This window comes from Nansenia antarctica, assembly GCF_963989245.1.
Source record: "Nansenia antarctica genome assembly, chromosome: 8".
Taxonomy (NCBI): Eukaryota; Metazoa; Chordata; class Actinopteri; order Argentiniformes; family Microstomatidae; genus Nansenia; species Nansenia antarctica.
In genome coordinates, this window is record NC_137678.1 from 51,953,291 (window position 1) to 51,980,069 (window position 26,779).

At 41.6% G+C, this 26,779-nt stretch overlaps 2 protein-coding genes across 2 annotated transcripts; both read left to right on the plus strand.

Annotated features, from left to right (window-relative positions):
• Positions 1-491: 491 nt before the first annotated feature.
• On the plus strand, positions 492-5,542 carry rad51ap1 (RAD51 associated protein 1; the record flags this gene model as incomplete). The annotated part of the gene is made up of 10 exons (XM_080538482.1): positions 492-505; positions 655-753; positions 1,252-1,298; positions 1,568-1,718; positions 3,127-3,230; positions 3,377-3,451; positions 3,583-3,720; positions 4,219-4,307; positions 4,921-5,044; positions 5,412-5,542. 10 exons carry the CDS (start codon positions 492-494, stop codon positions 5,540-5,542), a joined length of 972 nt encoding a protein of 323 aa, XP_080394608.1.
• A 3,871-nt stretch (positions 5,543-9,413) lies between these two features.
• LOC308164379 (putative polypeptide N-acetylgalactosaminyltransferase 8) lies at positions 9,414-25,778 on the plus strand (the record flags this gene model as incomplete). The annotated part of the gene is made up of 11 exons (XM_080538483.1): positions 9,414-9,627; positions 11,522-11,768; positions 17,357-17,523; positions 17,656-17,839; positions 17,949-18,146; positions 18,326-18,440; positions 18,527-18,712; positions 19,624-19,761; positions 25,096-25,191; positions 25,289-25,453; positions 25,644-25,778. 11 exons carry the CDS (start codon positions 9,414-9,416, stop codon positions 25,776-25,778), a joined length of 1,845 nt encoding a protein of 614 aa, XP_080394609.1.
• Positions 25,779-26,779: the final 1,001 nt, after the last annotated feature.

Genomic DNA, 26,779 nt, shown 5'->3' on the forward strand with positions numbered 1-26,779 from the left:
AATTCTCCGCACCAGAGTACCTGTGAACTACAGCGGTAGAATGACAGTTTAATCGTTTTTTAGACTCGGATCTATTCATACAACAAGGGACACAGCACTTTCCCGTTTTCTCCATATTGTCAGGGTATTTGAGCCTCGGAAAAGCGCTATATAAATATAATTAATTATTATTATTATTTCAGCATTTCGAAGACAGCGCCTCAGCCAACGTTGGACCCGGAAACACGTCACGACTTAACAAGCGGTAAACGTTGCAGCTCAAAGTGCTTTAATCATTATCATCTTAATTTAATTATTTTGTAATTTAAATGCAATATTAAAAGGATGGGTTTTTATAATCTTAATTTAATTATTTAGTCATTAAAGGCAATATTAAAAAGATGGGTTTTTAGCAGGTTTTCTTTTCGTTTGCAGCGGATTCGCCACTAGAAACGTGCAAGAACCTGGCAACAAAGTGGTATACAATTTCAATTAACTTAACATTACCATGTATGCCTTCTAGCGAGTATCATAGATTAACTGATTTGTATTAAAATCGGTGATTTAATTATCCAAGCGATTTCCCTGAACAAGTAGTGTCTATCCTTGACGAATCATTACATGGCAATCGTCAGATGAATGCACACAGTTCATTTTCGGGCGGGCTGGTTGAAGAGTCGGATGGACGGAGTCCAGAGCAACACGTACACCGTCTGACTTCGTATTTACTTCCAATTTGGTTGTGGACACAACTGCCATGGAGCGACCATCAAGGTCTGTCTAACAGCTATCAGCAGCTTTCATCTTTTTATTGTTTTGTTTCGCTTTGCTTTGCTTGGTCCTGCCGAATTCACTCACCATCGGTGTGTGTGTGTGTGTGTGTGTGTGTGTGTGTGTGTGTGTGTGTGTGTGTGTGTGTGTGTGTGTTTGTTGTTGTTGTTGTTGTTGTTGTTGTTGTTGTGTGTGTGTGTGTGTGTGTGTGTGTTTGTTGTTGTTGTGTGTTGTGTGTGTTTGTTGTTGTGTGTTGTGTTGTGTGTGTGTGTGTGTGTGTGTGTGTGTTTGTTGTTGTTGTTGTTGTGTGTTGTGTGTGTGTGTGTGTTTGTTGTTGTTGTTGTTGTGTGTGTGTTTGTTGTTGTTGTTGTTGTGGTGTGTTGTGTGTGTGTCTGTTTGTTGTTGTTGTGTGTTGTGTGTGTGTTTGTTGTTGTTGTTGTGTGTTGTGTTGTTGTTGTGTGTTGTGTGTTGTGTGTGTGCGTTTGTTGTTGTTGTTGACAGGAAGACGAAGGCTGTGAATTATTCCGATGTCATGGACGTGGACGATGGTAGGTTAAATATCTGTGTTGCCTATCCATAGTAACGTGTTGCTCTTCTCCTATTAATTTGTTACAAAACGTTGAGCACACGTGGCCACCAGCAACACATGTAAACAGACAGTGAGTGCCCTAGATTAGGCATTTCACATGTGTCCTGTTTATGTGGAAATGCTTAATGAACGACCATTTCATGGTAGCTACTAGCTAGCACTCCGGCATCTATGATTTGAACTGTATTAACTTGTAATATCTCTGTTGTTTGACATCATGTGAATCAGATGACGATTTTGCCTCTGTGAAAGCACCGCCCAGCAAGAAAGCCAGGGAGAATCATGTTAAGAAGGAATATGAGCAGGTGAAAAGCAAGAAATCCTCAAGCAAGTCCGCAAGTCAAGAGAGTGATTCACAGCTCATATGCCGCAATGACAGGTATGGAGTGGTCAATATGTGTTACAAAGTTGTATGTTGTTTTGTTGTGCCCCATTCAATCACTAGTGGAGAAAAACATGATAGGCTACATCATATTTTAGGTTTTTGTAGAAAGTTACGGTAGAAGAAGCAGACTGAAGCATCCATACAGAACACATACGCTACTTAGAAGCTAATTTAACTGTTATTATCTATACAGGGGAAACACACTGAGACGAATGCCTCTTTTGCAGGTTCACCCTGTCCACAATATCAATATAGATAAACAATCACAAAGCAGTCTTGGGGAAACACTGCGGATGTCAAATGCAAAGTTGGCAATGTAATGATGAGGTCAGCCTGAGAGCAGGTTCACCAGGGGAGGCTGATCTAGGTAGAAAGCCTGAGAGCAGTGTCACCAGGGGAGGCTGATGGAGGTAGAAAGCGGAGGACAGGGCAGGCTGATGGAGGTAGAAAGCGGAGGACAGGGGAGGCTGATGTAGGTAGAAAGCGGAGGACAGGGGAGGCTGATGTAGGTAGAAAGCGGAGGACAGGGGAGGCTGATGTAGGTAGAAAGCGGAGGACAGGGGAGGCTGATGTAGGTAGAAAGCGGAGGACAGGCTCATTATGTGGAATGGAATTGGACAGGCTCATTGTGATGTATGGAATGGAGAGAAAAAAGCCACTCCTAAGTGCCGCATCAATCAATGCTTTTAACTCCAAGTGAGTCTACCATGTGTAAAATCACAAAGAGCAACATTTAAGCAATATCACACAAGAGGGAGTGTGTAATATTGAATATCAGCACGGCTGTGATTCGGTCGTAGGTACGAGGCCGCAGTATAACAGCACGACCTCGAGTGTGATATTGCTTTAATACAACAGCTCAATTTATTAGTTAACAGTAATAAGTGACAACAGATTATGATTTGTTTGTTTATTTAATCATTTATTTTGGCTCCGTCAACAAAAAATAGTTCCGCAACTGGACTGTTGCCTAGTAACCTGAACACAAACATCTGCAGGCTAGCTACTTTGTATTAATGGTCATTTCGGAGTGATACATATACGGTAGTTAAAAGTCCCAGTGCTGTTATACTGTATATCAGCACGGATGGAATGCCTCTTGTCCAATCAAATGACTTGGTCGGAACTAACTGTTGTATAAAGTGTGTGGTAAAGCTGAATATACAGTAGCCATGTGCTGATTGTGCCCTGCGTTTATGAGCCTGGTCAGTGGACCCCTGGTACCAGGCCGTTTTACAGCAGTTAAACCTGCCTTACTAGTCAGGACGGTTAATAAATTGATCTTATATAAATTACAGGCTTTACTAGTTAATAAATGTTCAATGTGTCAGTCATATGTGCTCCAGAGAGGGCTTTTAATGCAAACATTGCCTAACATCAGCTCTTTCTCTGTGTTTTTCAGAATGCCATTGGCTGACAAGCTGTATGAGAGAGATTTGAAAGCAGCTCTGACTCTTTCCTCGCTACAGAAGGGGGAGATAGAAGAACAGAGTCCGGAAAAAAAAGGTTTGCGTTGGTTTGTTGTTTCTTTACAACTTTTTGTTTCTTTTGATGTTGAAGGATGTGGTGCAAACCCCACAAATGGCTGTGGGATTGCATTTTTGTGTGTGTGTGTATATATGTTATTTGTGTTTTATATTGCTGTATAACAGATGTTAAGGATCAACCACAGAGAGATGGAGATCTATCGAGGTTTTCAAACTGCAGTGTAGACATCAACCTTTTGGGTAATTCCTCTTTTTTGTTAAAACATTTTACAAAAATATGAACGTTATTATGGCTATTATAGATCCTGGGGGGTAATAGTAATGTTACGACAGACAGTCCAACTCTGTGATTAGCTGATCTCCTTTCGCAGGCCTTGACACGATCATCAATGAGCAGGGGTCCCCCTGCGCCCCATCCCGACAGAGAAAGGCTGCCTCCAAGGCCGCAGAGCAGCAGAGAGGCGTTCTGAAGGATGACGATGACGACTACCAACCCAAAGGAACACCAGGTGGTTATTCCAACAATGTCATAGGCTCTTTATACTTTCTACATTCCTGATGTGTTGTATGCATGTATTCAGTGTTATGATTTTTTATTTAAGCAATATGACGCAAGAGGGAGTGCTGTTATACTGAATATACAAATATATTCAGTATAACAGCACGACCTCGAGTGTGATATTGCTTTTATACAACAGTTCTACAGCGCCATTTATTAGTTAACAGTAATAAGCGACAACAGATTATGATTTGTTTGTTTATTTAATCATAAAAATAAAAATAGTTCTGCAACTGAACTTCAAATGGACTGTTGCCTAGTAACCTGAACACAAACATGTAGTCTAATTAACGGTCATTTAGTAGAACATCTGTGCGGCGGAGTGATACATATACCGGTAGTTAAAAGTCCCAGTGCTGTTATACTGTATATCAGCACTCATGGAATGCCTCTTGTCCAATCAAATCCAATCAAATGACTTAACTAACTGTTGTATAATTCTATTTAGACTCAGAAAGTGATGCTGATTTCAGTGATCAAGGGGAGAGCGACGACGAGGAGTTCACAGTAAAGAAAGCAGAGAAAAAGAAAGTGGAAGTGAAAATGAAAACAAACAAGAAAAAGACCATTAAACAGCCACCGGTCTTAAAGAAAGAAAATATAGTGATGCTGATTTCAAAAAGCGATGATGGGGAGTTCACAGTACAGAAAGCAGAAAACAAAACAACAACACACGAGGAAGAGAGACCTGAAGAGCCGCCAGTCTTAAAGAAAGAAGAGCCACCATCAAAAGCCAAACCAAAGATTTCAGGTAACCAGAACTCAGAATGAGTCATATGTTTCAATTCAATTCAATTCAACTTTATTGGCCATGTGCAGTGCACTAGGAACATCATTTGGTATTCTGCCATGCTGAACAAGCTACAGTACATACAACAACAAGACGACAACACAACAATTCTCAAGACAAAATATACAGTACCAATATTATGAATAAACATACTGTACAACTAAATGCAAGAACATGTAAAGTGCAAGGTGCAATGATCAGGAGTTATTGAGGAGGGCTGTGGCTTTGGGGAAGAAACTGTTCAAGTGGCGTGATGTTTTTGTCCTGATGGCATCATTTTACAAAAATATCTTAATGCTTGCAGGCTGATGAGTTTCAGTCATAATTAGTTGTCTGTGTCTGACAGTGAATCCCACAAAGGTAAGAAGTCCAGCCTCCAAGCCTGCGTCGGTGCCAAGGAGGCCTCCCGCCACCCCTCCTACATCCAAACCGCCTGCCTCCGTCAGTCCAGCAGGGGGCAGAACACCAAAGTGGAACCCTCCAGGTAAAACGGATTGATAGGTCATTGTTAATCTAAAAAGCAGACATGGATGTTTAGAGTCAAGGATAGAGTCAAATATTTCAAAAAGTAGCTATGTCGTGACGTTAGAATTATAAGGTTCTATCTAAATTTGTCAAAATGTTTTTTTTTTACATAATCTGATCCATTAGGTGTTTATTAACGCCTGTGTGGTGTTATTTTTAAAATGTTTACATTTTTGTGTTAGTAATTCATAAAATACAAAGGTTCCATCTCACAAAACATAATGGAATGTAAAAACATTGACGCTCAATATCTCTGAACTGCCCTAAACGGAGATAGAACCTTATCATTCTAAGCTCACGATGTCTTGTTTTCTCGTACACTTCAGCCCAGGTTGGAAGAAGTCCCGGCCCGCCACAGAGCTCTTCAGTGAAGTCTCCAGGGCAGGGTCTGCGTCTGGGACTGTCCCGTTTGGTGAGGGTGGTCAAACCCCTACACCCCAGTGTTGCAGGTCACTGACACCAGCACACAGACACTCTCTGCTGCCAAGTGTGTGGCCAGATTACTTAATCAGTCAGTTTAAAAAGAATAATTTTGTTATTTATTAGGCAGGTCTCTCTCTCCTGTCTCTGTCTCAGTATATTATTGTTTTAATATTTGCAACTGCTCTCATTGACTAAAATGTTAAGTGTATGTATTTGGAATGTTAAATGAATATAATGTATTGACGTTAGAATTATAAGGTTCTATCTCAATGTTTTAAATGTTGACATTTTTGAGTTAGTAATTAATAAAATACAAAGGTTCCATCTCACAAAACATAATGGAATGTAAAGACCTTGACGCTTAATATCTCTGAACTACCCTAATGGGAGATAGAACCTTATAATTCTAAGATCAAGTTATGTCTCATACTGTTAAATGTTCTACATTGTCAGAAGTGTCCATCGTGGTACAATCACTCCCTCTGCTGGTTGTAAATATCCCATGTCACGAAACTGTTTTTTACCTTGATTTTATTATCTCAGCTACGAAGTCATGTTTTAGGATTTCTTTGCGAAATATTTGTACAGTTGTGTATATAGATGAAACATTTAATATGACAGAATAAAACGTTGCACATATTGAAGTGAGGTGAGGTTAATTATTTCCTATAAGTCTACAATAATATGTCAATCTGGACTGGTTCATCAGCCACAGATCCTGCACAGACCATCTTTTGTTCATTGGATGCTCTTGAATAGTGTTGAATAGTAATGTTCGTCTAACCAAGGGAGATTTAAATGACTTCCGCTAAGACTTTTCTACACCTCGTGCTGTTATTTCAGTATGTGCAGCACAGCAGTGAGAGGGAGCCTGGAGGGAAGGAATATGAAATTGTGAGATGAGATATGAATCCATCCCCTCTCTCTCAGTGCTACTGGAGATGTCATTATCGACTCTGGTGAGATGTGTGGATTCCAGGCTGCCTGCTTAGGCACCACTAGCCACAGACTGTGGAACCTGAATCAGAATTTAGATTAGACAAATGATTCGAACTATTTCAGATAATCTTAATACTATTGATTGTATCACATGGTATTATGGCTCAGATATGGCAGGGTAGTGTCAACCTGTTGTCAACTTGTAATGGTAATATGGCAAATATTGCTTGATTGACATGGTTTAGTCAACGGTCCTAGGATTAGGGTAGGTAAGCCCGTGGCAATATGAAAGAGGAATGGACATTGCATGGTGTGTACGAGCACTGCTTGCTCATTGTGCTCCGGGGGGTGAGGGGACACGTCTTGGCTTACCTGGCTGACAGTGAGCCAGACTGGCCGTTGTGCCTTCAGAACCATGGACAGCGGCCAATCGTGAGCTTAGAATGATAAGATTCTATGTCCGTTTAGGGTAGTTCAGAGATATTGAGCGTCAACGTTTTTACATTCCATTATGTTTTGTGAGATGGAACCTTTGTATTTTATGAATTACTAACTCAAAAATGAAAACATTTTAAAAAAAGAACACCACACAGGCATTAATAAACACCTAATGGATCACATTATGTAAAAAACTCAATTTTTACCAAAAATGGAGATAGAACCTTATAATTCTAACGTCACGATATGGACCAGCCAGAGAGGCTCACTGGCAGATGGCTCAGAGAGGGACAATGGGAACAGGTCACTGACATCGTCTCAGGGTTCACGTCCAAACTAAGACATGTCATGCTGAACACCATGTGAAGCACTAAGCATGTCAATGTAGTCTGTGTTTATGTTCAGGGCTTTTCTTTAAGAGATAGAGGCGTTTTGATTTTGTATGCTGATCAGAACACGTCTTAATTTGTCTTTGTAGCAAATATTTTCCCTCATTTTTCCCTTATTGTTTACAAAGAGTCAATCATCTGATTTCTATACTCTAAAGCTCTCACTGGCACAGCACCAGAATATCTGAAATACCTTTTGCTAGCATATCAGCCCAATAGAGCTCTCAGGTCTTCTGACGCTGGTTTTCTCTGTACAAAAGAAGAGATTTGGTGAGGCTGCATTCTCATTTTATGCGCCCAGATTGTGGAATGCACTGCCAGTTTACATTAGGGATGCAACCTCAGCAAATATGCTCAAGTCAAGACTAAAAATTATTCTCTTTAAGAGGGCAGTAACGCCTGCTTCATTTGGCCCACGTTTTGTTGAAAAAGCTCAACAAGGATGCAACTATCAACATACATCCAATTGATTGATTGATTGATTGATTGTACTTTATTGTCCCCGAGGGGAAATTTGTCTTGGGCATGGTACTTTCATGCTTCAAGTGCAACAGTGACGATACATACAACATACAGTAGACAAAGTAAACAACAGGACAGCAACAAACATTGAGTGACATTGGCAGCAGTTTCCACCTGGACATGGCATCATTTGGTATAAATATATATTGCACATAACCCTTCAAGTGGTGTTTTCGAATATTGCACATGGCCCTTCAAGTGGTGTCTAAGATAAAGTGCAGGTGCTGGTGATCATGTCCTAATCATTGTTTCTGCTTGAGAGAATTGATTAGTTTAATGGAGAATGGGACAAATGATAGTTTTAAGAGCTTATAGTTACATCTTGGCATGCGAAGCCTTCTACCTAGGGGGAGAACTTCGTATTCTGTGGAGAGCGGATGTTGGGGGTCTGCGATTATCTTGTTAGCCTTGTCCAGGACAGCTTTTTCATATAGTTTATTTAGGATCACATAGTCTCTTTCACCTACAATTTTCATAGCTGTTTTGTGAATGCTGACTAGTCTGTTTTTTTGTTGTACAGTTAAGTTGCCAAACCACACAATTATTCCATATCTGATTACACTTTCAACAATGGACTGATAGAAAATTCTCATGATCTGCTTTCTCACCCCATAAAGTCTGAGTCGCCTCAGGTGATAAAGCCTCTGCTGTAGTTTGTTACATAAGCTGTCTAAGTGTGTATTCCAGCAGAGATGGTTGTCTAACTGAATACCTAAGTACTTATAAGAGGGCACCTGGATGATTGTTTGGTCTTTAACGACCACAGGCTCATGGTCAGTTACCTGCCTTGGGTCTAACACAACCTCCTGAGTTTTGGTGGGGTTTAAGATGAATTGAACTGTTGTGCTGAACAGATAAACAATTGATTGTTTTTAGTAAAAAAAAATAGTCAAATGTAAATGTCAATGTAGTTGGTTAGCTTAAAGTGTAAAAACAGTATGTATGAGGGTCAGTGGGGACGTGACTGGATGCTGAAAGGGACATTTGAATAACCAGTGCTGAGTTGGGTTAGAATAATCCTGTTTTGTAGACATTGGTAAGGCTAAACTTGATATCAGACCAGACCTGCAAACACATACAGTCAATGTCATATCTCAAACATGGTTAGGCATTTCAGGTCAGTAAAACATCTCTTTTTTTTACCACTTAAGGGGTCTTCGACTACAACACTTGTCGAGACTGTTTGTATGGGAGCCTTGTTGCTTGGGGGTACTCAAATGCATCAAATTGGCTAAATTGTCAAAAATAATTGTCAAATATTGGTGTAGAGAAAGTATGTGAAGGGGGAGGCAACACACCTGCTGAGCCAGGTAGGTTCTCCTCCTCCCTGCCAGCAGTGAGCACATGGACATTTATTGGGGTAAATTCTACTTTGAGGGCAGCTCTGCCTTGAAGTTAGAGGAGTGTGATTGGTTCATGCATTGGTGATTGGTGATTGGTGATTGGTGATTGGTGATTGGTGATTGGTGATTGGTGATTGGTGATTGGTAATTGGTGATTGGTGATTGGTGATTGGTTCATTGGTTCATTGGTTCATTGGTTCAATGCATATCAGAAGGCCAGGAAGGCCGTCTCCCTCCCCAGGCAGAGAGAGCACTCCCACACAGAGCGACAGACATGAGGCTCGGTTGGCTCAGAGGACTAGCCCTCGTACTGGCCACGGCCGGGATCATCTTCTCCATCACCTCCATTAAGCAGGAGGTCCATTCCCACGGGGAGAGACTGCACAGGGCCCTGGACACTAGTCACAATGGCTCAGTCAGCAGCCAGGACGACATCCTCGGGATATCCTCGAGACTGGACAAGATGGAGGTTCACCTTCTCCACCTGGGTGAGTCCAGTCCTCCTGTCTGTCCTCTGTTTCACCCAGGCGAGCCTAGTTCAGGTCCTGGGCTGCTGCCAGTGCATTCAGTTGGTAGTTGGTTCCATTTCGCGAACCTTCACCAGTTTGCTTTTCCACGGGCGAGAGAGACACTTCATTACATCACTGTACGACGGACTGGCTCAACGTTTGTGCTGCTCGTCGCGATTGATCTGGACGGAGGTTATTACGTTAAAGAAGAAAGCCTTTGTTGTCAAATAGCTGGCTACCTGGCATCGACTAGGCAGGTATTGATTGGTTGGTTATGATAATCCAGCCCCTGACATAAGTGGTTCTTGTTATGCGCATAAATTGTAATTGGGCATTCGTATTGTTTTGTTTAAAAAAAAATCAATCTATTGAGTGATAGTGGTAGTTTGTAGCTGTGTTCCAGGTGGGATTTGAACTCATGACCTTCCAATTATCAGTCCACCTCACTATCCCCTAGAAAAACACTACCCCATTCTGAGTTAAATGTCAGAATTTCCAATAAAAAAAAAGTCCGAAATAACTTCAGAGAAAACGATCAGTTGGTGGTTCTAATAGTGTTCCCTCCCCACCCCGAGACTGAACAGTGTTTGAGGACAGAAGTCATGTGGGTTCGATCCCTGCTGGGAGCATACTGAACATGGATGCACTCACTGCAATGGAAGTCGCTTTGGATAAAAGCGTCAGCTAAATGGCATAGGCTATATTATGTCTCGCACACTACCTGTCAAACGTTTTATAACACTTCAATTTCTCCAGTTTTAGTTTAGTTCAATTAAGCCAAAATGCCAAAAGTCTTAAACAAATCACTCAATAAGTTAATTGAGCCCATCTTAATGCAAGGATAATAGTTGATGTAATTTTGGAATTTGGTTTTTATAGGGTCTCTCTCTGTAATAGTAGTAATCAATTACACACAAATATATGAATTCCAAAATTACAAACTGGGACCTGAGGATCCTGTACTTCCTGAGTCTCTTCGATGGCAGGGGATCCAACAGACCGTGTCTGGGGTGCGAGGTGTTCTTGATGATGCTGCACTACGCTGACACCGGTCTGCCTGGAGTCTGGTGGTCGGGTGTCTGGTGCCCATGATGCACTGGGCAGTCATCACCTAGGGCCTTCTAGGCGGACACTGTGCAGTTGCCGTACCACAATGGTGAGGATGCTCTCAATGGTGCAGCGGTAGAAGTTGGTCAGGATCCTGGGAGACAGCTGGGCTTTCTTCAGTCTCCTCAGGAAGTATAGGCGCTGCTGCGTCTTTCTGACCAGGGAAGAGGAGTTGAGGGCATTAAGATGGACTCAATTCAGCTTAATGATTTGTTGATGACATTTCTTTCATTTTAGCTAATTTTAAGTGTGTCATAGCAAAGGCTCTGAATACTTATGTACAGGAGGTATTTCTGTATTTAAATTGTAATCAATTCACAGACGATGTGAACGTTATTCTGGGGGTATTGTGTGGATTGATGGCTTTTAATTTACTTCATTTTAAAATTGAATCAACAACATGTGGAAAAAGTGAAGGGATCTGAATAGCCTACTTTCCGAAGGCACTGTATGTGCCAAATGTTTTTATTATCACCAAATAGTCCCTTTGAAAATGAACACTAGTAAAGTAGTGGTAGAATTGGTGGACATTTAGAAAAGTGGCAGCTACGGCCTCCGGGAGCCAGATCTGTGGTGCGTCCGTATCTAAATAGTTTTAGGGTACATACGTTACCTGTGTGCCAAATCTGGTATTTTATCAAAAACATAATGATTTATTGGTTTGATACGACTATCACAGATAAACAGCCCACATACATGGCCCACAGCACATTGTAATCACTGGCTACGTGGGGCTATAACGCACTGCTGTCTTGTGTTTCCACAGTGGAGTCGATCCAGAAGCTTGACCCCAAAGTGGTCCCAGTGGCTGTCAAAGCACCAGAGATGAAGAAGGAGAAGATAGTGGTGAAGAAGCTGTTCCCCAACTCCGCTCTGTTTAATAAATGGGGTGGGGAACTCTCAGAGGAGGAGCAGAGGGAGGCAGAGGGGCTGTTCCAGAGATACGGCTACAACGCCTTCCTCAGTGACAGGCTACCTCTGAACAGAGAAATACCTGATACCCGTGATCCCAGGTGAAACATCTCCCACACTCCACCACCATATGTACTCAACATAGGTAATCCACTAGGTTAGGTCCGTAAATATTTGGACAGTGACACAATTTCCATAGTTCTGGCTCTGTATGCCACCACAATAGATTTGAAATGAAACAATCAAGATGTAATTGAAGTGCAGACTTTCCGCTTTAATTCAAGGAACGTATACAATTCAAAGTCCTCATCCTCACATACAAAGCCCTCCACAGCCTGGCCCCCCCTTACCTGACTGACCTCCTTCTCCCCCACCGCCCTACCCGTACCCTCCGATCCTCATCCATTGTTCCCCTCACTGTCCCACCCTCAAAACTCAAAGGCTTCGGTCACCGTGCCTTTTCACGAGCCGCACCCCGCCTCTGGAACTCTCTCCCTCAACCACTCAGAGACTCACCCTCACTCCTCACTTTTAAATCCCACCTCAAAACCTACCTGTTCTCCCACGCCTACAGCCTCCCCTACCCCTAGCCATCTCCCCCATCCCTGCCACCCCCGCCCCCCCCCTGGACATGCACACAACCTCCCCTATCCCTAACCATCTCCCCTCACCCTGCCACCCCCCTCCCCCCATGGACATGCATACAACCTCCCCTTCCCCGTTCGTTACCTCTGTGTTCTATGTGCTCATGTTATCTGTTGCTTGTTGTTTCTGTGTTTTCCGTTTTGCCCATATTGTCAGCGTCTTTGAGCCTCGGAAAAGCGCTATATAAATCGAATGTATTATTATTATATTTATTAAGGGATTGAACAAAAATATTGTATGAAACGTTTAGCAATTGCAACAATTCTTATACACAGTCCCCTATTTTCAGGAGCTCAAAAGTAATTGGACAAATTAACATAATCATAAATAAAATGTTAATCTGTTATACTTTGTCGAGAGTCCTTTGCAGGCAATGACTGCCTAAAGTCTGGAACACATGGACATCACCAAATGCTGGGTTTCCTCCAGGGTTCGAGTTATAAGCTGAGCTTTGTGGGGGTCTCCAAAATAACAGTGCGAAATGTTATCATGCACGCGCGTGAATCATGCCCACACAGCGATGGGACTTACAAGTTTTAATTAGCCATAGGCTACTCATTTCACCACATCAACAGCACCACATGAAACAACAGCTATAAGCGATAGTTACGGGTATCTCGGCCAATAATTTTGTTGTTTTTGCTATACAGTCCATTCACTTTCCCTGTTAGCACGACACATTGTCCACATCTCCATTTCCAGTGACATCGCACCTGACGTAAATAATCATGTATGCTCGTCCATGAATTGTGCTGAATGAATCATCTAATGTTATGCTACTACGGGAATCAAGTGATTTGACATTTGAAATTAATTTGTTTCATCTCTTGTGCAATGTGCTCTACAATCTGGGCACATGAATGATCGGATCGGTGAGCAGGGGCCAACAGTCGTGCCATTCATCTCATTAAGTTTCATAATTGGATTCAGTTTTGTATAAGGCATCCTTTCTTTAGCGACAGTATAGGCTGCCCTGAACGAACTAGCTGTCTCCTTATACATACTGGAGGTGAGTTCTGCTACTTTCTTCGGAAGCACTTGCTTTTGTTTGAGCTCTGCTATTTCAACAGTTTCAACGTTGGGTGTCATAACAGGTGCAGCTGAATTCAAGTTTGGTTTCTTGGTTGAAAACCCGAAACTTTCCAGGCTTGTCGACTCGGTCGGCAGCAGTGGCCTTTTTTGGGGCGGCATGATAGCTAGCTACTGAATGTTTTCTTCTCAATAATCACGTTCGCAAGCTCTCAACGATCATATTCTGTCAAAGGCATACTGTCATTCACAGGAGATAAATGCTGGTGCGCGTAGTTCTTTTGGAAAACGTGTTTATTTTAGAATATTAATCATATAAATAGTACTCATTACATTGACATTTTTTATCAAATAATGGTTGTGGTAATGTATTATTAGCGACCCCCACAGATGTATGATTTTACTGCTTTCATGGGAGCTCAGACCTTCCTTATGGGAGCTCAGCTCCCATTGGCTCCCACATAACTCGAACCCTGGTTTCCTCCTTTGTGATGCTTTGCCAGGCCTTTACTGCAGCTGTCTTCAGTTGTTGTTTGTTCGTGGGTCTTTCTGCCTTTAGTTTTGTCTTCAGCAAGTGAAATGCATGCTCAATTCGGTTGAGATCAGGTGATTGACTCGGCCATTGCAGAATATTCCACTTGGAATAATACTCCTGGGTTGCTTGCGCAGTATGTTTTGGGTCATTGTCCATCTGTATTGTGAAGCGCCATCCAATCAACTTTTTTTTAAGTAATTTTTTCTGACTCATATTTTTCATTTTATTTGACAGATATAGTGAAGATTTAGACAGGAAGGATGGGTGAGAGAGAGAGGAGGGATGACATGCAGGATATGTCCCCGGCCGGAATCTACCCGGTTACATGGTCAGCGCTTAACCCGTTACGCCCCCATCCAATCAACTTTGCTGAATTTGTCTGAATCTGAGCAGACAAAATATCCCTAAACACTTAAGAATTCATCCGTCTGCTTCTGTCTTCTGTCACATCATCAATAAACACTAGTGACCCAGTGCCATTGGAAGCCATGCATGTCCATGTCATCACACTGCCTCCACAGTTTTTTTTACAGATGTAGTAAGCGTCGGATCATGAGCCGTTCCAAGCCTTATCCATACTTTTTTCTTCCCATCATTCTGGTACAGGTTGATCTGAGTTTCATCTGTCCAAAGAATCCTCTTCCAGAACAGGGCTGGCTTTTTTAGATGTTTTTTGGCTAAGTCTAATCTGGCCTTTCTATTCTTGAGGCTTATGAATGGCTTGCACCTTGTGGTGAACCCTCTGTATTTGTGAAGTGAAGTCTTCCCTTTATGGTACACATGGATAATGATATGCCTACCTCCTGGAGACTGTTCTTCACTTGCCTGGATGGTGTGAAGGGGTTTTTCTTTACAATGTAAAGGATCCTGTGATAATCCACCACTCTTGTCTTCCATGGACATTCAGACCTTTTTGTGGTGCTGAGCTCACCAGTGCGTTCTTTTTTCCCCAGAATGTACCAAACAGTTAATTTGGCCACTCCTAATGTTACCACTATCTCTCTGGTGGATTTTCTGGTTGTTTTTGCAACCTACGCCTGTTTAACTTGCATTGAGAGCTCAGTTGACTGCATGTTGTGCGTATACAGCAACATCTACCAAATGCAAATGCCACACTTGGAATCAACTCAGACCTTTTACCTGCTTAATTGATAAAGAAATAATGAAGGAATAGCCCACACTGGCCCATGAAACAGCTTTTGAGTCAATTGTCCAATTACTTTTGGTCCCTTGAAAAAGAGGGGGCTACATATTAAAGAGCTGTAATTCTTAAACCCTTCCTTCAATTTGGATGTGAATACCCTTACCCTAAAGCTGAGAGTCTGCACTTTAAGCCCATATTCATTATATAACTGTAACTTGATGTTTTGGTAAACAGCTAAAATGACAGATTGTGTCCAAATACATATGGACCTAACTGTATCTACCGAGGATGTGAAAGCTCAATAATAAAACATAAGAAACTGTCCAACATAATTATAGTCCTGGGTATACCTACAGTATGGGAGCTAGAATGTGGAATAATTCTCAAAATAACATTCTGGGAAACACTACTTAGTATGACGTACTACATTTTTTTCACTTTATTTTATTTTTTAAGATTTCGTTTTATCATTCTATAGTATAATATGATATATTATTATCATTCAAAGGAAAAAATTAAGGAAGTGAAAAAAGAACAGAACTGTCCTTTTTTCTTTTTTTTCACTTTCTTTTTTAAATATAATTTATTATTCTATGATCTATGATCTACTATTCTATAGTATAATATGATATATTATTATCATTCTAAGGAAAAATAAAAATTAACTGAAAAAAAATAAGAAAAAGAAAGAAAGAGTTCATTCTTTCATTTTTGTTTTCCGTTTTTATCATTCTATGATCTATAATTATAGTGTAATATGATGTATTATTATAATTCTAAGGAAAAATAAAAATTAAGTGAAAAATAGAAATAGTATACTATGTTCATTTTCTTCACTTCACTTTATTCTTTTAATAAATAAAGTGAAAAACATGAAAAAAAGAACATCCTTTTCTTAATTTTTTCACTTAATTTTTAAAATATTTTCTTGCATTCTATGATCATTCTATAGTATAATATGATATGATATTATTCTAAGGAAAAAATAAATAAAGTGAAAAAAAATGAAAAGAATATTCTTTTTTGTGGTATTTTTCCTTAGAGTGATAATAATATATTATAATATAGAATCGTAGATCATAGATAATCTTTTTTTTTTCACTTTTTTTTTTTTCCTTAGAATGATAATAATATATCATATTATACTATAGAATGATCATAGAATGATAAAAATGATGAAAAATAATGTAGTGAATAAAAAAAATAAAAAACTATGTTTTAATTCTTTTTTTCACTTTATTTTTCCTTAGAATGACTGTGTACATACATCTACTGATGCCTCTGGACACATCTTCAGTGATGTTCCTGGAATCATCGGGCGTTTCGGGTCTTTCAACATCATACACCCTCCTCCAGGTAGCTTTAGCTCTAACTAGCTACCATGACTCCATGGCTCTCCTCTTTTGAGCCACAGCCATCTAGAGGCTCTCTCTGCCGCATTGGTGGTACTGCGGATGGCTCTCCTCTTTCTCTCTCCTTCGATGCCCAAACTGCTGAAGGCTCTGGCCAAGGAACAGGCTACAAATCCTCTGCAACCAACCTCTACTGGGAAACACCTCGCTCTCCAACCAGCCTGCTGGCAGTCACTGACCAGTCCCGCGTACTTGGAGAGCTTCCTCTCAAAGGCTTCTTCCAAGCGGTCTTCCCACGGGACTGTCAGTTCCAGCAGCACTGCTTGCCTGGTGGACTCAGACAAGAGAACAATGTCTGGTCGCAGGGTGGTGACTGCAATATGGCTGGGGAACTTCAGAGGTCAAGATGGTCAAGGTCAAGACTTGCAGAGGTCAAGATGCCTGCAGATGTTGGCTGCTCCCCAGCTCTGACAAAGGCGATGGTTTTCTTGGAGGGTCGGAACTGCTTTGCCCACACAAGTCCTGCGCTGATGGCTTCAGCAATGGTCTTCAGGACTTGGTCACTTGTAGAATGATAGAATGATCATAGAATGATTAAAATGATGAAAAATAATGAAGTTTTTTTTTTTTTTTTTAAAGAACATAGTATACTATGTTTTTTTATTCTTTTTTTCACTTTATTTTTCCTTAGAATGATAATAATATATCATATTAGAATATAGAATGATCATAGAATGATAAAAATTATAAAAACGTTTTTTTTTCCCACATCATTTATTTTTTTCCTTAGAATGATAATAATACATCATATTATACTATAGAATCATAGATCCTAGATCATAGAATGATAGACAACAAAAAAGCAAGCCAGGGTAAAAACTTTCCAGAGGGGAGAAAATATATCCTCCATCCCTGGGAGGAAGAAACCTTGAGAGGAACCAGACTCCAGGGGGGACCCATCCTCCTTTGTTTTTACCTTTTCAGGTGTGCTGAGCGAAAGTACCCACATGACCTCCCCACCCTCAGCGTGGTGTTGATCTACTTAGACGAGGCCCTGTCCATCATCAAGAGGGCTGTTCGTAGCATCATGGACAAGACACCTACCCGCCTGCTGAAAGAGATCATACTGGTGGATGACCACAGCTCCAATGGTTTGGCCATTAGTCTATCCTTCAACAGAGTAATCACAGCAACATTAAGATACATGTCTATCTCCATTTAGTTTCACTGAGCTGACTTTTGACTCATGTTGTGTACTGCTGTTGTTCCCTCTACTTTCACAGAGGATCTGAAGGAGAAACTGGATGACTACATCAACTCTGTCCATGAGGAGCGCCCAGGCCTAGTGAAGAGAATCATCCACTCAGAGCAGCTGGGCCTCGCACAGGCCCGCATCGCAGGGTGGAAGATAGCTACAGGAGACGTGGTGGCCATCTTGGACGCTCACATAGAAGTCCATGTGCAGTGGTTAGTGCTAGGGAGTTTTCATGTGACCAAAACGATGGGCCCTTGTGATACGCCAACTTTTTGGAGTCACCCCCACTAAACTAACGGTCAACAATTTTTGTGTGCGTAGGGCAGAGCCTCTCCTGGCTCGTATCAAGGAGGACCGCACGTTAGTGCTGACACCTGTGTTTGACAAAGTTGGTTATGATGACTTGGAAGTGGCACGCCGTGGGCCTTCAGCGGACGCCTTCGATTGGGCGCTGTGGTGTATGTACGAGTCCTTCAGGCCTGAGTGGTACGACCTAAAAGACGAGTCACAGCCCGGAAAGTGAGTCGTTTTTTATTTGATCTTAATATGACATAATAGAGACATAATGTATTTTGAATATCCCTAAACCTCTTTGCATTGGCAATAGAAGACTGCTCTGCATTGGGGGTATTTACTGAATTTATTGACATCATTTCATGACTATGGGTGTGTTGTACTCTGATCACTGCGTCTGCCAGGAGTCCCTCAATTATGGGAATACTTGTGGTTGACCGTATCTTTTTTGGGGAGATCGGAACCCTTGATGGAGGGATGAAGATCTATGGTGGTGAAAATGTGGAACTTGGAATCCGTGTGAGTCACAGTTACCGTTGCACAATTATGAATTCATGAATCTGAACTTCAAACTTCATATCTCTATTGTTTGGTGGTTTGTCCAGGTGTGGTTATGCGGTGGGAGTGTAGAGGTAATACCATGCTCTAAAATTGCACACATTGAGCGGGCCCACAAGCCCTATCTCCCCGATCTAAGCATTACAATGAAGAGAAATGCCCTGAGGGTGGCTGAGGTTTGGATGGACGACTATAAACACAATGTCAACATCGCCTGGAACCTCCCATTGAAGGTACGCTAGCATATTATTTGTTGAGCTAGATATTAGCTATTAGCTATACTGTTTGTTCTACTAAATGACTTTTGCAGCCCTGTTTCAGGTGGTATTTACCCAGCATTAATTTTTTGTAACTGTAGCTGTATTTTCTAGTACTTACAGAATGAATTCAGCACAGTGGGTGCAGTAACAACCAGGTACTAAATGGCACAAATTATAGAGGTGCTTGAGTCCGTGAATCTTGAAGAAACAATGTACTTAATATGTAGCTATCAAGTAAGTCCCTGCTTTATACTGGGCTGTAAAATGCCAAAAAGTTACCAGACTCTGTTTCTCCACCGATAAGTAATATATATGATGCTAGATCTACTTTATAAAATTTAGAAAAACATTTGAAGGTAAGGAAAGGTGTATTATGGGCAAAGTGTTTTTGTTCAACTTTGTGTTCTTTATCCATTTCGTCTGTTTCTTTTTTTTTTTTTTTTTTATTTGTTTTTCAGATTTTATCCCTTTTTCACCCAATTTGGTAGCCAATTTAACCCAACTTAGCATCCAATTATCCCCTGCCTATTGCATTGGATCCGCCGCCCGACCCCGTGGCCGGCAGTCCCAGAGGAGGGCGCCAGGCAGACTAGGCTGACTGGCTCCTCGAGCCCAGTACCGTTATTCCGGCACCCCAGGGGGCGGTGTTGCGCGACGGATCCTAGTCCAGAAATACTCCTATACCCCCCCTCGGAAGCGGCCGGCCAATATGCCGCTTCCCGTGTGCCTCGGCCATTATCTGGATCTGGCGAGCCGGGATACGAACCCCGGCCCCGGTGGGCAGCATGCACTAGCGGCCAGTGCGTAGACCGCTACACCACCGCGGGGCCATTTCGTCTGTTTCTGACCTGTCTCTAAATACTGTTTCCCCCCCCCCCCCATAGGATCATGGTATAGACATTGGGGACGTTTCAGAGAGGAAGAAGCTGAGAGAGAGGCTTAACTGCAAGCCTTTCCAGTGGTATCTGGATAACGTATATCCCCAGTTGGACCCTCTTGATAATCTGAGTGGTTATGGAGCTGTGAGTCATGCTACAGTACAATGTCATTACTTTTCTGACATAGCATTCCTGCTGTTCTCAAGGCTCTCAACCCATCCTATGAAAGCTAAAAAAACAATTGGATCTGATTGCTTTAACCTAATGTTGTCACACTACCATATATTTTATACCTTACAGTAGTGCCATTTTTTGGCAATGTCATTAAGTGGGAAAGGAGACAGTGGCAGTGTCTCCCAAGCAGTGATGCCGGTAACGCGATACTAAGTATCGCGATACTCTAATCTGATTACTTTTCCCAGTAACGACTATTCTATCGCGATACTATTTCCAAATCAGTAATCTGATTAAAGTTACTTATTCGAGTGACTGTGCGTTACTATTGCGTTACTACCTCATAACTTAGGCTAAATGCAGTATTTCTTTGTAATGTTCGATAGTAAACAAACATTTATTGCTTTTCTCGCGTCTTGGGGAGTGACGTCAGTGATCACGTTTTCAACACGAGGTGCAGCAGAATCGCTCACGTGTATCACCACGCTGATTGCACAGTGTAAACAGAAGCGTATAATGGAGCGAGAACAGAGATATGCGTTAAATAGCTGGAAATATAGGGATTATTTTGAGTTTGTGTCAGCAAAGGATGACAAGAACATAAATGTTCGTTGTACACTCTGTGCTGGCAAGAAAATATTGTCCTGTGGTAAAAGCCTGAATGGTCAGGGTAGGTTTTAGGTTTTGTGAAACCCCTCCTTGCTAGTTACTGTTAAGGGGAGGCTACCCCCCCTAGACTTTGCCAATAGGCAAAAAAAGAAAGAAAATAGATATCACTATGAACACATTCCCAGTTTGTTATGTACATAAAAACTATGAAAAAATGTATTGCAAGTTTTCTGAATTTATTATTGTTTATGTTTATTATGCAAATTAGATGCTAATTGGACCCAAATCTCCAGGATCACTCACACCATCATATTTGTCAAATTTTTTTTATTTTTTTTTTATTTATGTTGACACATAAGAAAACAAACTTTGCACACAGCAGATTGTGTCTATGTCCTCGTATCAGCCCATACATCAGGAAATACTGTCCATAGTCATAAAAAAATCTATTTTCGCCATGGTTTTGGTATAAAATGTACTATAAACAGGGCTATGAATGATATATCATCAAACTCTTGTGTGCAGAGAAGCAGAATATGGATAGGAAGAAATGTGGAAAGTTTGGTCTGTTTTGGTGCAAGGAAAATCCTTGTGTGTGGACAAGTGTGTGGACAAACACATAAAAACAAATTTTCGGGAAAACAGACTCAAAGTTTTGTATTGTGAAATATGAAACATTTTTATTTGAAACTGCTATTCACAAACACAAAACCTAATCAAACCATTAGCAATAAACATCCTAAACACCTGACTGATAACTGAATAACATAAACTGAACAGAAATGCACACAGGCTACAAATAGTGGCTGTTATGGAATAGAAAGTGTCTCCCTCTCTCACAAACCTCTGGCACCACCATGTAATCAGCACACAGAACTACAGCCAGCCACACACACACACACACACACACACACACACACACACACACACACACACACACACACACACACACACACACACACACACACACACACACACACACACACACACACACACACACACACACACACACACACACACACACACACACACACACACACACACACACACACACACACACACACACACACACACACACACACACACACACACACACACACACACACACACACACACACACACACACACACACACACACACACACACACACACACACACACACACACACACACACACACACACACACACACACACACACACACACACACACACACACACACACACACACACACACACACACACACACACACACACACACACACACACACACACACACACACACACACACACACACACACACACACACACACACACACACACACACACACACACACACACACACACACACACACACACACACACACACACACACACACACACACACACACACACACACACACACACACACACACACACACACACACACACACACACACACACACACACACACACACACACACACACACACACACACACACACACACTTGTGTCAAGCCTAGTTACAGAACCTGGTACTGGTGTGTGAGCACATCTGCCTCTCCTGTGTGTGAGAGAGGGACAGAACCTGGTACTGGCGCCGCAACCGAGTCGGGGCTCGGATATGTGTTCGGCGGGCCCGAGCCGATTCAGGAAATATTAGAACGGCGTCTGTGGCTCGTACGGTTGCGACGCAGCGGTACTTTGACCTGAAGTGCCTAGGCCGAGAAGCCTGAATTTGAGTTATTTTTAAATGCTTTTCGGTCAGCGCGGCCGTTCCGAGGCGCAGAGACGCACCGTTTTCGACGAGGTCATTCGTAAGGGGCTTGGCACCCGTACTCTGTCGAGTTTTTTCTGCTAGGCGCGACCGAAGATGTTCGACATTTGTGAAAACCAGACCTCTAGCTCACTCAGGAGGGGAGTTATGAATTCTGGCCACAGGAGGCCATACAATGGGCTAGAGACTTGAAATCACTTTTGTCTGAAAGCTGGCATCCCACTGATGGTGTGTGTCTTTTTCTGTTCCCCTGGCTACATAGGAAGTGTCCCAAAGGTGAGCCTAAAGTTCAGGAGGTCGCCAATGTTAAACGGCTGAGTGGGGAGGGGTAGTGAGTGACTAAATTGAGTGCTGTTTGGTGATACATTGGGCTAGAGATCTGAAATCACTTTTGGCTGAAAGCTGGCATCCCACTGATGGTGTGTGTCTTTTTCTGTTCCCCTGGCTACATAGGAAGTGTCCCAAAAGTGAGCCTAAAGTTCAGGAGGTCGCCAATGTTAAACGGTGGGTCACAGTGATTGACTAAATTGAGCGCTGTTTGGTGATACATTGGGCTAGAGACTTGAAATCACTTTTGTCTGAAAGCTGGCATCCCACTGATGGTGTGTGTCTTTTTCTGTTCCCCTGGCTACATAGGAAGTGTCCCAAAAGTGTCCCTAAAGTTCAGTAGGTCGCCAATGTTAAACGGCTGAGTGGAGAGGCTAGTTCCGCCTTCCGCGTCACATGGGACACGACAACCAATCACATTCGAGAATTTTCGCATCAACCAATAGAATCGCGTATTCTAAAAGAATGCAACCTATCTATTTTAGTGATTGGTTGCTGATACAAGGGGCGTTGTAAATTTTGGAAGCGGCCATTTTGAGCACAAGAAACACATCTTTCAAACAAGGCCAGGCTTGATGTATTTCAGACAGCAGCCGTTTCGGTAACGCTGTGCGTAAACTACTAACTTTTGGCGAATTTATGAGGATTTTACGGACGCATGCACCACAATCAAGTAAAATAAACAACCAAATGTGTTTTTGTCGACGTTGTATTGTCACTAATATGAAAGAAAACATGTTTAGGAGGCAAAAGAGCAACTCATCTCAAAATCGGGGAAAAATGGGAAATTGCGTTTTGAGGGGGGTAGCCCCACTTAAATAAAGATTATATTTATTTTATTGTTTAAAAACAAGTATTTATGTTGGGTGAGGCAAAGAAAGACTCTTTATTTTGTTGTTTTAAGTTATTGTTTAAAGTTTAATTATGTAATTTAAGTTACTGTTAAAATAAAGTGAGTTTTGGCAAAACCAGTTTTCATTTTTATGTTGCGGGTGGGGGGGGGGGGTCGGGTGCCTAGGCAGCTGCCAATAGTAACTAAAAAAGTAACTAGTAATCTAACTTAGTTACTTTTAAAATCAAGTAATCAGTAAAGTAACTAGATTACTTTTTAAAGGAGTAATCAGTAATCAGTAATCAGAATACTTTTTCAAAGTAACTGTGGCAACACTGGTCGTGAGACATCAGAGTGTCACGACATTACCGTGCAAGTGAACATTCGCTGAGGTGGGACTGGACTGAATGATCTCCCTCCCAGTGATGTTCAATTCAAATCTTCAATTCCATTTTCTCTGAAAGGATGTAGGCAGAGGAGCAGTGAATTACTGATGAGTCATTTCTGCATAGCAGGTCTGGATGGCCTGTGTTCATTTTTTCCGTTGACACAATGGGACTGATTAAAAAGACACTATTGATAGCCACCGGCCATGTGCTAATTCTCTGCCCTCTAACAGTGAGGAGGATCTCACTGCTACTCTGCCTGACCTCCTTTGATGTTATTGCTCCCACGCGCACACACACACACACACACACACACACACACACACACGCACAGACACACACACACAGACACCAGTGATGCCGGTAACGCGATACTAAGTAACGCGATACTCTAATCTGAATACTTTCCCCAGTAACGAGTATTCTAACGCGATACTATTTCCAAATCAGTAATCGGATTAAAGTTACTTATTCAAGTGGCTGTGCGTTACTATTGCGTTACTACCTCATAACTTAGGCTAAATGCAGTATTTCTTTGTAATGTTCGATAGTAAACAAACATTTCTCGCGTCTTGGGGAGTGACGTCAGTGCCCACGTTTTCAACACGAGGTTACTATGGAAGGCCATGCCCGCAAAAAACGGCTCTCGACTATCGCGAGATTGCAGCAGAATCGCTCACGTGTATCACCAGGTTGATTGCACAGTGTAAACAGAAGCGTAGCCTACACAATGGAGCGAGAACAGAGATATGCGTTAAATAGCTGGAAATATAAGGATTATTTTGAGTTTGTGTCAGCAAAGGATGACAAGAACATAAATGTTGATCATTGATAAACTAAATTGATAAGACTCACCCAGTTTAGGATTAGGATTATATTAGGATCATATCTGAATGGTCAGGGTAGGTTTTAGGTTTTTTTGAAACCACTCCTTGCTAGTTACTGTTAAATAAAGATTATATTTATTTTATTGTTTAAAAACAAGTATTTATGTTGGGTGAGGCAAAGAAAGACTCTTTATTTTGTTGTTTTAAGTTATTGTTTAAAGTTTAATTATGTAATTTAAGTTACTGTTAAAATAAAGTGAGTTTTGGCAAAACCAGTTTTCATTTTTATGTTGCGGGGGGGGGGGGGGGGGGGGTCGGGTGCCTAGGCAGCTGCCAATAGTAACTAAAAAAGTAACTAGTAATCTAACTTAGTTACTTTTAAAATCAAGTAATCAGTAAAGTAACTAGATTACTTTTTAAAGGAGTAATCAGTAATCAGTAATCAGAATACTTTTTCAAAGTAACTGTGGCAACACTGCTCCCAAGTACCTCCCAGGATATCATGTCATTGTAAGAAAATTTGACAGTTCTTCTTGTAGGCGATAACACGTAATCTCTGTTTGTCACCAGCTGGTCAATGATCTGAAAACGGATCTCTGTATTGATCAAGGGCCAGTTCCAGGGAACACGCCTATTCTTTATGGATGCCATTATTATGGCCCACAGGTTTGTTGAGGAAATTTAGGATCAACAATATCACAACGTTTGCACAATGTGAATGTATGTGTGCTGAAAGTTTCCTCTTTATAACCGCCCTGTACAGTCCTGCTATTATAGAACAAATGGAGAGATCTACATTGGGGGCATCAAGTCACACAAGTACAACAGCAATCGCTGTCTGGTGGACTCTGGCACTGGAACTCCAGGACTGTACGAGTGCAAGGTAGCAAAGCACAAAGAATTCAACATGCTCTGGGACTTTAAACAGGTGAGGTTCTCATTAATAATTTTGCCATTTAGCAGGCCATTTGCCATTTGCCATTTAGCATTAGAGTATCGACTCGTAGAACAATCACTAACTAACATTGATTCATACAAACTTGAGATCTTAAAACCCATAAAATAACTGTCATTTTCTTATTAGTTTGTGTGTGACTTGTACATGATGGTTTTCACAGGGACAATCCATTCAGAACAGACATACGAAGAGATGTCTGGAGATCGCCAAAGGGGCAGACACTTACTACAAGCTCATTATTCAGGAGTGCACTGGGCAGCACTGGAGAATACAGCATGTGATCAAAGACTTCTGAAACACAGAGTTACCTGGTGACATGAGACAGGATATGAAATAAGGACTTATCGTCATCCTTTAAAATGCTTTGTCACATGTTGTACATTATGTTAAGAAACGTCCAATGTACACAGGACCTAAACTGAACCTGATTCCAGAAATGGCAGCCTACGAGTATGAGTTCCCATTGGATAACATGAGCTCGCCATAGTCTGACTACAGACAAATTAATCATGCACTTACATCATTATCATTGGACATGTGTTTATTGCTACCATACGTTATTTAATGTTAAAAGTGAAGTGTAAATAATTGATATTAATTCTTCAGTTCAAGCAGTAGGCAGCCTTGTGTTTCCTTGGTATTGAATGTTGTACAGCAAATACAAATAAAGGTCAACACAATCCATGTCTCTTGCTTCTTGATAAATCTGTCCATCACCAAAGAAGATCATACTATTCGGTTGTTAAGTCGTGACGTGTTTCCGGGTCCAAAGTTGGCTGAGGCGCTCTCTTCGAAATGCCTCAGTAATAATAATAATTCATTATATTTATATAGCGCTTTTCCGTGGCTCAAAGACCCTGACAATATGGGGAAAACGGGAAAGTGCTGCGTCCCTTGTTGTATGAATAGATCCCAATCTAAAAAACAATGTAACTGTCATTTTGGAAAATTGGAAATAGCTCCCAACGATCAACTAGACTTGTGGAGGCTCACATTGTTTTATTTTCCCATGATGCCAAGCAAAGAGGCACTAAGTTTGAAGGTCGTAATATGTGTATTGGAGAATCAAAGATCTTGTGCCAGGAAGGTTTAATGGTGTTCCCTCCATACTGTGACATCTACGTTGCCTATTTCCCAGACTTGTAATTCAACCTCTTCGGGGCGGCTGTGGCTCAGCTGGTAGAGCCAGCATCTAATGATCGCAAGGAGGGCAGCTCAGGCGGTTCAAACCCCAGCTGGCCATGTGTCGAAGTGTCCTTGAGCAAGGCACTGAACCCCTAATTGCTTCCAGGGTCA